The sequence below is a fragment of the Primulina tabacum genome, chromosome 1, assembly GCF_025594145.1.
Source record: "Primulina tabacum isolate GXHZ01 chromosome 1, ASM2559414v2, whole genome shotgun sequence".
In the NCBI taxonomy this organism is placed as follows: Eukaryota; Viridiplantae; Streptophyta; class Magnoliopsida; order Lamiales; family Gesneriaceae; genus Primulina; species Primulina tabacum.
The window spans coordinates 2,976,069-2,989,217 of NC_134550.1; the positions used below are offsets into that span (position 1 = coordinate 2,976,069).

The following is a 13,149-nucleotide window of genomic DNA, read 5'->3' on the forward strand; positions in this document are numbered from 1 at the left end:
TATTATCATAACTTATTAGTGATAATGACATCATAATTAATATATGAAAAATACTTAGGAGTTAAGTTGGTAATTATAAATATGTACACGGGGCTCACACGGCCCCGGAAAAGAAAGCGAAGCTTGCGGCACACAAAAGAAGAGGGGTTTGGTTGAGATTCTTGATTAGTATCAATCGTAAAAAGATTTGTCACACCATTATTTCTTCCAACTCCCAAAAGCTAAAGCCTAAATGTACCTAGTTTAGAATTTCTGGAGAAAAGTAATATTTCTTTATGAGTTGGACCGGATCGGAGATTCGTTTAACAAAATTGATCTATGAGATGTTCTCACGAAAGCTTTTTGTGTTTATTATGATGATGAAATTTTCCTACAATCGCTACATTTCCGTACATATTGAGTAAATCTTAAGACTAACTTAGTAGCTAGCCAGCCTCAATTCATACTAGCACCTTTCTAATTATATTTAAGGTGTCATTTGATTTGTACGATAAGGTGATAAATGATATATAAAAAAATAATTGAAAGCATAATATGTGCATGATAAATCGATAGATATGAAAACATAAAGGAAATATTTATTTTAGAATTCGAACAAAACTAAAAATCACAAATTCTCCTTTCCATTTGCACCAAATGATACCACTTGATTCATTGACTTCAAATTATTTGTGACCACTTACCAGGTCACATATATACAAGTGTGCAAGTAAAATGAAATAACGGGCTAACTCTAGCTATTCATCTGCCTCAAATCTGTTTCAAATACTATTTTGTCTTCTAATTTATTTTTATAAATTAGAAGACATGCATCCATGAAAAATTTAAAACCATAATTTAAAATATGAAATTTGAATAAGTTCCCACTTTAGGATTGAGTGTTTTCCATTTTTCTTAGAGTCATGTAGTTGGTCGTTCCCTTCATTCTGCTGTGTCATGACCCCGAACCGGGCCGGCTTTTTGGATAGCTCATTCCCACCACGCTCAGTGTCACGTCCCGAGCCTGGGTCCACGTCTTTGTGACTGCACAATGGATCCTCTATAGCAACTACTTCGTATTCGTCATCGCTTTTACGAAAATTATTAATCCAAGTTGCTATAGAAGTTCATTGTAAGTTCATTATAAACTCATTTTAAATCTTTAATTTTTAAGATGTAGGACAATGGTATCACACTCACGGCCTGACTGAGCAGTGTGAGATCATTTTATATATCTATTACATGTTAAACCCCAAAAAATATAGTATTGGCAAACAAGTTTTTATACAAATGCCCTTTTATATAATAAATTTAATCACGACTTTTATTCACATAAATCAAATATCACTAAAATATCAATTATAATAAACGTGGATATAAAGCATTCGGGTTCTGAAACTCACTAAGCCCAATTAACAAAACCTCAACTAGGCCCATTCTTCCCAATCCGTATCTGAATTATTCAGAATCTGCCAAGAGAGAAGACGACTGATGCTGCTTCCAAATTTTCCCGCTACATGCACTAGTAAGTCAATCTCCACGGTCCGACCCGATTCCCGAATCTCCCACGTGTCCATGCAAACGCCACGTACCCGCCAACCTAGCTCTGCTTTCGGTTCTAAAACCCATTAATCCCCGAACGAAAAGCTGCAGAAACAAGAAAATGTTCAAGAAAAGCACGAGTCTCTCCAAAATCATCCCTTGCATTCTGCTGCTTCTTCTTGCGATTTCGACTCTGTTTTCAGCGATCTGTGATGGGCATGCGCGTGCAATTGACAGAAGTTGGAAAGAAGTAGGCGGCGGTGGTGGTTGGGTTTCGGGGCCCTTGGTGAAGACTGAAGAGGGAGGAGAGGAGGTCGGTGGTCTCAACGGAGTTTGGAGAGATATCGGACGTGAGGATTAGGGATGATCTCAACGGAGGATCCTATCTTCTTCAGTTCTTCAAGTTGGAGCCGATTCGCTCTTTCTTCCTGTAATTCTGCATGCAGATATGGTTTTCTGTGTCCACTCAGGTAGTTTCATGCATCAATCATTTTTTTGAGATTATGCCTCTGTCATGTGAACAAAATCGCTTGTTTTTAACATCTTAAATCTGAAGTGTTTCATCCCCACAGAATGTTTGGAGATCTCTAGGTTTCGTTTTCAAGAAAATTTTCTTGGTGTTTGTGTCGAGTTATCGATACATTGGACTGTGGTTGGTGCGGTTGACAAGAGGGTTGTATATTGAAATTAAAGAAATGGCATCCCTTTGAATAACAGAAAATGCCATATTTAAAAATTAAAATAAAATTTGGTCCAATTCCTCAAGCTACTTAACAATTGTGCAAGATGGGAGTATTATAACCCATGATTTCCTTTCCAAATGTTTATTAATTGATTTCAATTTCCTACTCCAATTTGGTTACAAATTACAAAACATTCATGGTTGCATGTATGGACAATCTTGAAATTAGAGATCAAGTTATAATCATTGCTCAATATTGTTGTGGCATCTGTTCAATTAGCCAACTAGTTTGAGAATACCACATACATGCCTCCTAAATGAGCTCGGATCGTCCTTGGATGGAAAATATTTGATTTGGGGCGGAATTTAAAGAAGAAATGACACCCGAAACATGGGCATTATATCCACATATATAAATTACCATGCGATCAAATGAATTTGAAATCCATGGATTTAAGTCCTCAATCAAAGCTTATCCCCGGGTTCTTTCGAAATGAGCTCTTACCATAGACCAAGATAGCTAGGAAAGAGAACCAGGGATGATCCTTTCACCTGAAAAGATTTTAGTATTAGATATATTAGTCTCGTTCAAATCCATGATCGCATTCGGCCGCCCGCTGATGCGGTAATATAATTTTGTTTTTGCCTACTTTGAATAAGGGCACGGCAAGCTGAGCTGGACGGAGGAAAATGATCTCAAGCTTACTCATATAAAGCAAGGAGATGTCTACAGAGTGGAACAAGGATCCGTTTTCTTCGTGCATAGCAGCAACGAAACCCATCAAGCCGAACCACAAAATCTTAGGATCCATGCCATTTTCGCTAATTCAGATGAGGACCTGCGTGTAAGATATTCTTGCGTGCTATACTTTCCACATATATCATTCATTTAGTACATGATATATCTGTTTTTGGCTTATGGAAACGTAATGTATACTTCTAACTCGTGTAGCTTATACAGGAACCAGCGACTGGACCATATTCTAGTACCTGAGACATGATTCTTGGATTCAACAAGAGAGTTTGCAGGCGACTTTCCAGGTAGCTAGATACTTGATTTCTTCTCCCCACGGATCCAAGAATTTCAATGAGATAGGCGTGATTAATTTAGATGTAAATGTACATGATTTGAAGGTTTCTGCTGAAGTGATGGAAGAGCTATTAAGCGGAACAAAACCACCAGTTATTGTACCTGGAATTAAGCAATCAGAATCGGAGAAAACGTCATGGGAGATTGAGGATCAATACATAACAAGACTTCTTTCAGACATAAGTTATACTTATAACACATTCTTATCGAACAAGAAGAAGAAAAAGAAAAAGAAAGAGAGTGCAAAGTTGTTCAATCTCTTGGAAGAGGAGAAAGATTTCAAAAATTGCAACGGCTGGAGCACGACTATAACGAAGAAGTTGTCTGCACTCAAAGGTTCCTCCAACTTCGGTTTATTCATGGTGAACCTGACGGAAGTAAGTTACCACACCATAGAACATTATACCACAAGACATCATGACCATTAATGATAGTTTATAGTAATACAGATATGTTCATATTTATGTATAAATGTTATTGTGATCTCATTATAACGAATTATACTGGTAAATATGTGACCACTAGGATTCAGTTAATTTTGATAGTATAAACTATGTAAATAATTGGTATACTAGAAGCATGAAAATATAATTGTTGGGTCAACTTGTATAAACTCCAGCTGTTGAGTGATCGAATATTGTTCTAATATGTAGGGATCGATTATGAGCCCACATTGGAATCCGATGGCAACTGAAATTACTATAGCATCGCATGGGCAAGGGATGATCCGGGTGGTGTGTTCGAGCCTTTATGATGATACAGAGTGTCAAAAAATGAGGTTTAAGGTTGACGAAGGTGATGTATTTTCAGTTCCAAGATTCCATCCGATGGCCCAAATGGCTTTCAACAACGATACATTCGTTTTTGTCGGATTTAGTACTTCAACAAAGAAGAACCATCTCAGTTTTTGGCAGGACAGGCTTCCATCCTCCGAGTTTTGGACATAGACATTCTAGCAGCATCATTCAACAGCACAAAAGAGACGATCGACGAGTTAGTGGCTTCCGAAGATGACTTGGTTATCTTGAAATATACCTCTTGTGCCGAGGAAGAATTCTGGAAAACGGGAGGAGGGGAAAGGGAGAGGGAAGAAGAAGAGAGGCGAAGAAGAAGAAGAAGAGAGACAGAAAAGAAATTGTGAAGCTCCAGGTGGTGAAACACCGTTAAGTCCCGCAAGTCACCGGGGTAAGAGGGTTTCGAGGATTAGATTGACAGAGGGCTAAATTTTCGACGTATTGATTTTCTATTTCGTGTCTTCTTCAGATCGTGCTCTTTGTTATTTCTTGTGTTTGGTCTCTGTAACAAGGCTTGCTTATGCGGCAAACTCTCTGCTTGTAAAGTTACTTTACGAAATCTTTTCTTTGCCCAAAAAAAACCAATGAAATTTCTGGCTTTTGTTTACATTTCAGTTCGCCTTGCATTGGATCCTTATTTTCCAAGTGAAGTCCAAGATATTTTATGGCAAGCTTATCCACTAAACGAAAGGGACATTTAAACTTACAATTTTTTAGTTATAAAATCAGGCTGCACAAATTACAGCAGGTATTTAGAAGTTCTCAGGGTTCCTTTAGAAAAAGGTAAAAGCCTCGATAAATTGGCCAATTTTTAATGATTGCCGCCCTTGTTTTCACCCACTACCATGCTATTTGCTTCCCACTAATTTCATATTCTGAGTCTCTGACTGTCATTTTCACTCACCACCTAAAATGTTATATGGATAAGAAATATAACTGACAATAGTTACTCTAGATTTTTTTTATTATTAATGACACAATTAGAGAAATTTATTCACAATAGATTTGGATCCATTATTTGCAAAAATCAATCTGTCCCAAAATAGTAAATATCGTGAACAATGAATGATTAGAAAACATATCTGAAGTTTTAAATGCTGAAATATATTAGATGGAGGCATGGTCTCAATCTCCATTACAAGGCAACAGACAAAACATTAAAGAGCCTCAACCGCTCCCATCTTCACTTGTAAGTGTGCATTATTGTGTGATGTAGAAAATGTAGGTGAGACAAGATAAAGCATTTTTTATACACAAACAAAGAAGACTTCAAAATTGTAATTGTTGAATCATATATAACGTGAATAATAGATATTTAAAATATGCAATCAATCCACATCAATATTACATGAGAATTAGCTAGAAGTGTATCTCACCTTTGTAGCATAGAGCCGGTCATGACCTTCTTCTCATGTCTTCGCCACCATATTCTCCACCGTAAAATGGCGGAGCTGAGCCGGTAACATCAAGCCCACCGTTGATGGACGACATAAGGGCCGATAGCCCGCCACCTGATCCGCCACTTGCGGCCATTCCTAGCCCGAGAAGGTCGAGAGTAGGATGCTTAGGACCGAAAACCGATGGAGCGCCCAACATGAGTTCCTTTAGACCTGACCCCCCATCACAGGCCAGTCCAAGGCCAAGGCCAGCAGCTAACGATGCCCCGTGGGGCTCGATTCGCTGCCCACTCCATTCTTGTGAACCAGTATGGGACGTGGAGGAAGACACTAACCCGAGGCCTCTTAGTAATGAGGCATTTGATGTCGTGGCACCCATCTGAGCAGCCTTCTGAAGCAATGCTGTCGCAGACATAGCTGGCTGAGGGGAAGGAGCATACTGCCTCCATTCTTGCCCTGCCGTACCGAAAATTGACGAACCTTGATTCATTGCGAGGGAGAGTGATACAGGTTCGGAAGATGAAGGTTGTGTGATGCCTTGAACATGGTCTGGATGAGAAATTGCTCGGAATAAATCAGTAAATCCGGTTGTCTGAGATTGCAAACTTGCTGTTGATGTCGTCGAAGCAAACAGGCTGGCAAAGACTTTACTGCTTGAACTTCCATTGCTACTGGAGCCGCTGCTGCAACTTGTTGTCAAGTTGACCAGAGGGAGCGTCTCCTCGAAAATCGGAGTGATAGTGGGATTTGGGATAGTGCTTTCTAGCAAATCTGTAAAAATCAAGAAGATGTGAACTGTAAAGATAAAGAAGCAAGGGAAAGATAGGCATCATAGGCTTTTATTTAACAATAATAAATACGAAAAGGGGTCTCCATTTTAAATCTATATGTGCTATCCCTTTTAGCTTTTGCATCTTGACGTCTCTAGCTTTAACAAAAAGACAATTCAGATGAATCTCAATTTTAAATTCAGTTGAATCACTATTTGTTTCTCTATCAACTTGTAGTTCTTCAAGCACACTTCTTGAGCTTTCAAATGCTAGACCAGACTTCGTCCAATGTAATATGTAGATACCAACAAACACCAGTAACAGACAAAAAACAACTAAACTCCAAGACCACAGACATATAAACAACAAAAAAATTTCTGGTTGAACCAACACACATAGGACAAACCCCAAATCTTAAACTGCCAAAATCCAAGCATCTAGTCAAAGTACCTGGTGTTTGAACAGGTAAAACAGAAGACGTATCAGTGGAAACGCGTGTATGTGCTGGGGCCTGTAGTGCTGCCGGTGGTGGTGTTGGTGGCGGCGATGGAGGCTGCTGAGGTGCTGTTGGTGCAAGAACATCAACTTTTGGATCTTCATCAGCACATGGAGTCGCAGCCACCGCCTGTACCTTTGTACTTTCCTCTGCTAATGCATCACAAAAGGCCCTGTGTGTAATAAAACTATCCCTCCTGCATACCAATCATTCAAACCACAAATCAACCCCAAAAGAAGCATGAATCAATTTAGTCGAATAACACAAAAAGGGTTAAACATGAAACACTCGAACCTCGAAAACAAAGTTCCACAATCACATTTATACTCCTTTGTTCCACAAATCTTCAAATGCGCCTTCCAATCCGATTGGACCGCATAGTTCTTGGAGCACTTGTCACATTTCCACTTCTTCTCCCCATGTTTTCTGCAGTAATGCTTCTTGATTCCCGTCAAATCGCCCAAAGCCCGTGTGGGATCGTGATGGACGCAGCTCTGTTCGGGGCAGACGTAAACCCTTTTCTTTATCTCATTACCTGACCTTTGCTTAAGCTTCCATGGCAAATTATGACCCCTCCGATGAAGCTGTAAATTCTGGTCCCTCTGAAAACCTTTGCTGCAAATTTCGCAAACGAATCTATTCGTCGCCAACAAAGTATTTGGGGATAAAGCAATCACCTCCGCATCAGGATCTAGGAATAACACATACAAAAACTGCCCGCTATGAAGAATTAAATCTTTCCCAATGATTGATCAGAAATTATAACAAAGAACAAAGTATTCACAATTTTTACTTTATTTTACCTGGCATTCCAGGAAGGTTCCGCTTCTTAGCAGCTGGTTTCGGAGGCGGCAGTTCGGTTCCCTGAAGAGGAGTCAACGGACACCGCGGAATCATTCATGGTACTCAGCACGCATGAATTGATTGAACAGTAAGATTTCGCTCTTCTGCGATTATTACAAAGAGAAAATTCAAGAACTGATTTGAACTGTAGAAAAAGTGAGCTCCGACAAATTCCCCATTACTTCATCAAAGCTTGCGACTTCATAAACTTGTGCATATTTACTGTTCAGTCCACCATATTTAATAGCTAACCACCAGTTCCAGGCCAAAACAAGAAATGCTTAACCAAACCAACAAAACGAGCAATGAAAACAGCCCCACCGGAAAACCAATCTCCCGCGAGCCCACGAGAGAGAAAAGTGGACCAGAACCAAAATCTCAAAGCTTAACGAGATGGGGTGCGGGAAAAATGGAAATTTCGAGAAAGTTTATGCGTATTGACTGATGAAATCACAGAAGCTGAAGCATAATTGTGCTGAAATCTAGCTATGCCAACTCCAATCAGCTAACAATCGCTGCAAACAATTGAACAAATCCGAAACCCGTTTCTTGAGGTCGGTTATCAGAATACGTGGAATAATTGATAATGAATCGGTGGCTTGGAAAAGCAAGAGAATTTTCCGTATCGTGCGTAAATGACTGTGTGTCTGTGTGTGGGAAAGTCTATCGTCTTCAGTGTTTGCCTTTCGGGTCTTCACACTTTTGTAACTTTCCATAATTAAAAGAAATGAGTATTTAATATACTTTGAACTCATTTCAATGTTAATTTGAACACATAAGTACCATTTTCAGTTCTTCCATTCAGTACGAGAGTAGATTTTCGTGAGATAATCTCGTTAATTTTTACCCTATTGATATTCACAATAAAAAATAATACTCTTAGTATTAAAAGTAATATTTTTTCATGGATGATCCAAATAAGAAATCCGTCTCACAAAATACGATCCGTGATACCGTCTTACACAAGTTTTTTCCTTAATACAATATACAAAATCTTTTGTGAGAATGTGTTGTTCCACCGTTAATTTTGTGATCATGAAAATATATCATATTTTATGTTAAAAATTTATTTTTTCTTGATAATTATAGATCAAATCAATCTACGTATAAGTAAAAATCAAGGAGAACTCTTTAAATATTGCAACTATATTCATTTTGAAATTGGGTTCTTTTCGTCCGTATTACCTTGGGTCAAAATTGTTATGGGCCTATTTTATTGGAGGAGTACGAGAGAAATACCATAATTCACCAATTTTAGATATTTTTTAGTCTGAAGTCAGTTCATCGTTTAAAACTGGAAAAAGATTAATCAAAACGATTCTGTTCTCGGAACCCAATTTTTAATGGAAATTTGGCACTTGCATTTCATTACTCTTTTGCGTTGGTTATTAACGAACAAGCGACGATAGGGACCAAACATGATAAAAGAATCCGGAAATTCAAGGATTTTCTAACCAAACAAATTAATCAAAATGGTAAAAGTCCTATACATAATGGACAAAAATAGCGACGACAAATACTTTAAAAAAATATTATGGATTTTTTATTTACAGATTTGTGAAAAAAGTTCGTATTTATTTTTCAAGCATTTATAAACACTATATCGTTTTAAAAAACACACATGTATCCCTTTAATTTTATTGAAATAATGATATTTAGACAACCGGTTAATTTGCAAAAATAAAAAAAAATTGATACGAAGAATGAAACATCACATTCTCGTAACATATATCGTCTGACTTGAGTTTTACGATAATTTGAGTCAAAATAACTATATATATATATATATATATATATATTATATTTATTTATTTATTTAAAGTTATTATTCTCAAATTAGAAATATTTTATTCTTCCATTTCAAAAGTAAGGAAGAAGAAATAGGAAAGAAAACTATCAAAAAATACAAAATAATACTGAAAAATTCTATAAAACGCATGCATCTAAAAAAATATCAGTTTTAATGGATTATATTATCATCTTACGAATTCTTTTAAAAAAATTAAATGAAAAAAATTTGTTTCTTTATTAACTCAATGGAAAAAATATTATGCTTCAAAATGTTGCAAGGTGGCGACATGACTAAAGCCTAATAAAAAGAAGTGCTTTGTACATAGACATATTTTGTATATATAAATATTAAATTAAATTTGATTGAAAGTAAAAATTAACGGTAAAAAGTAAAAATATCAAACTCATAAAATATATTAAATTATACACTTTTATAAAATTTTTTCCACTCAATTGTGTTTTTCTTCACAAATTGATAGACTTATTTAAATAATTTATTTGTAAATAATATAAAAATAAATACGTCATTGCATACATAATCACACACTAATTTTCAATATTTACAACTCTTATTTTCAACACTCAATCTCTTATTTTCAACACTTCCCCTTGTGATGATGATCATGATAAAATGATTGTCTTCATTACGTGTTTTTATATTGCCTCGTTAAAAACGTTACTAGGAAAAACCAATTGAGATAAAAACCATAGTAAGGAAAAAAGATTGCAGTCACTAAATTCCCCCTCATGTTAATATGGACAATTCTTCACAAATTTCGTAGATTGCGCATCCCTATAATATATATGTGCTTTCTGAATATTATCGTATGAAGTGCCTTTGTGAAGCGATTTGATGAGTTTTCAATTGACTGAATGTGACGAATATCAATATATTTATTCTTCTCAAATTCTTGGGTGAATGCGAAGAATTTATGGAGAATATGTTTAGTTATGTCGTTTTTTATGTATCATTCTTTCATTTGAGTAAGACATATAACATTATCTTCATATAGTGTCACAAGCTTTTTGTCGAATGATAATCCGCATGAGATTTGGATATGTTCGGTCATTGATTGCAACCACACACATTCACGACTTACTTCATGTAGTGTAATAATCTCGGCGTGATTTGATAAAGTTGTTACGAATGTTTGTTTGTGTTAGCGCAAAGAAATTGCAGTGCATCCACGAGTAAATACATATCCGGTTTGTGAACATGTCTTGTGTGGATCAGATAAATAATCAGCGTCAGCATAACCAACTATGGTTTGATTGATATCTTTTGAATACAAAAGTCCAAAGTCTGTCGTTCGTCGTAGATAACAGAATATATGTTTAATTCCGTTCAAGTGTCTCTTTGTTGGATATAAGATAAATCTTGTCAATAAATGTACAGCAAAAGATATATCAGGTCTTATAAAATTTGCAAGATACATAAGGACACCAATAGCACTTAGATATGATATTTCTGGACCGAGAATAACTCCATCAACTTCACATGGACGGAATGGATCCTTTTATATGTTTAATGATCTAACAACCATTGGAGTACTTAAATGATTTGATTTATCCATATTAAAACATTTAAGGACCTTTTCTGTATAATTTGAGTGGTGAACAAATATTCCACATTCTTTTTGTTCAATTTGCAAATTCAGATAATACTTTGTTTTTCCAAGGTCCTTCATTTCAAATTCTTCCTTAAAGTACAACAAAACTTCTTGAATTTTCTTATTTGTTCCAATTATGTTTAAATCATCAACATATACAACAATAATTATGCATCCAGATGTTGTTTTCTTGATGAAAACACAAGGACATTAGACCGGATTGCTTTAACCCATATAATGATATTTGCAATTTCACAGAATAACATTATATGGGTTTTGAACTTTGTGTTTCAGACATCTTAAATCCTTCAAAGATTTTCATATATATATATATATATATATATATGTATATATATTATTATTATTATCGAGTGCTCCGTACAAGTAAGCTGTGACAACATCCATACGACGCATTTCTAAATTTTCAGATACCGCCAAACTAATCAAATACCGAAATGTTATTGCATCCATAACATGAGAATACGTTTCTTCATAATCAATTTCAAGTTTTTGAGAAAAATCTTGTGCAACAAGTCGAGCTTTATATCTTACTATTTCATTTTTCTCATTTCGATTTTGAATAAAAATTCATTTGTACCCAAAAGGATTTACACCTTCAGGTGTAAGGACTATAGGTATAAAAAATTACATTTATTTAGCGAATATAATTCAACCTGGATGGCGTCTTTCCATTTTAACCAGTCTTATCGATTTTGCATTCACCAAAAGATTTTGATTCATTATCTTCATTGTTCTTTATGATGTCAAATGACGCATTGTAAGAAAATATCTCATCAATTTCTTTTATATCTTTTTGGTTCCATATTTTTCCAGTATTAATATAATTGATAGAGATTTCACGATTCTCATCAGTTTATGGTTCTAACAGAACATTTTCATCATCATGTATTTCTGTCGAAATATCATTCTCTATTTTTTTATCATCATGTTTCCCTATACTTTTTTTTCGAGAATTTTTATGCTTGAACATGATTGGTCTCTCATGCTTCAAGCGTTTTATAACATCATGACTGTCTACAATTTGTTACTTTGGAACATATTTAAATTAATTTATGTCTGATGTAACAAGCATGCAGAACAAAAATCTAGCTTTCGAACCTCAAACCCATCATCTAAAAATTGAAAATCGCGTAAAAGGTTTTACTGGATGAATGCCCCTAGACTTTCACTCCAGCACCGGGGATATTCTGCGCATGGAGGCAGAGATCATAGTTCCGGGTGTTAGACCAATAGACGGATATCAACTCCTAGGGCGTTCAGCCAACGGACGAGTCATGTCTTAGACATTGATGAATAAATCATAACTATCCGCCCGAACATCCTGCAAGTTCTTCTTGGGATCACAGATTATGTGCCAACGGAATAAGCAAAATCCTGGCATCCCAAGGTTTTTGGGGATACAATACTTATGGCCCTTGCGTCTCGAGATGTTCAAAATAGAAATCTTGTATGTTAAAAAAGCTATTTTATCGACACTTTGGAGGCTAATTTCACCTCAAAAGAAAAAAAATCTGGGGGTTGAAAAAATCGAGCAAGAATTACATGAAAAACAGGTCACTCCAGATCAATACAATCAAAACCAAGTCCTTTTTTTTTTGTTTTGTTTTTTGTTCTTAGCTCATATTCTTGAATACAGTTCTCCAGAATCTGATACTTATTTCTTCGTACTCAAAATTCTGGGGGGAAGTTGAAATTTTGGGTGTAATAATATAAATTTGACTAAAGATATCATATTCATGTCAGACATTGTTCGGAAGATCTAAATCCAGTCTGGAGCAAAAAACAAAAATCAAGAAATCTATATTTATACCACAAAAATATTATTGCAGCATATGATGTCAAGAACTTCAGTTAACTTACAAATCAAAGAAAGAAAAGTAAAAGATGGAATCAATCCCACACTTCATGTTCAAATTATGATCAGATTTGAGGCTCCTGCGTCTGGTGATGTATCACGATAGCAGCGTGAAAAAGTTTCCACACAGCATTAGAAGGGTGTATATACTTGGCAAGAGTTGAATAACACAAACAACAATGGACCTAAATTTGACGTGTGATTTAAGAGGATAAACCAATGAGAAACCTAATGACAAAATAAATTTTAACTTTAATTTATTTGAAATTTGAGGTTTTG

At 35.8% G+C, this 13,149-nt stretch overlaps 1 protein-coding gene and 1 pseudogene across 1 annotated transcript; one reads left to right on the forward strand and one right to left on the reverse strand.

Annotated features, from left to right (window-relative positions):
- The first annotated feature begins 1,733 nt into the window (after nucleotides 1-1,733).
- LOC142516228 (vicilin-like seed storage protein At4g36700) lies at nucleotides 1,734-4,930 on the forward strand (annotated as a pseudogene).
- Nucleotides 4,931-5,309: 379 nt separating this feature from the next.
- Nucleotides 5,310-8,300, reverse strand: LOC142515694 (zinc finger protein GAI-ASSOCIATED FACTOR 1-like). The gene is given in 5 exon segments (XM_075619815.1): nucleotides 5,310-6,255; nucleotides 6,705-6,946; nucleotides 7,045-7,441; nucleotides 7,554-7,600; nucleotides 7,602-8,300. Coding segments are annotated over 5 exon segments (1,509 nt in total). The 5' UTR covers nucleotides 7,652-8,300; the 3' UTR covers nucleotides 5,310-5,482.
- Nucleotides 8,301-13,149: the final 4,849 nt, after the last annotated feature.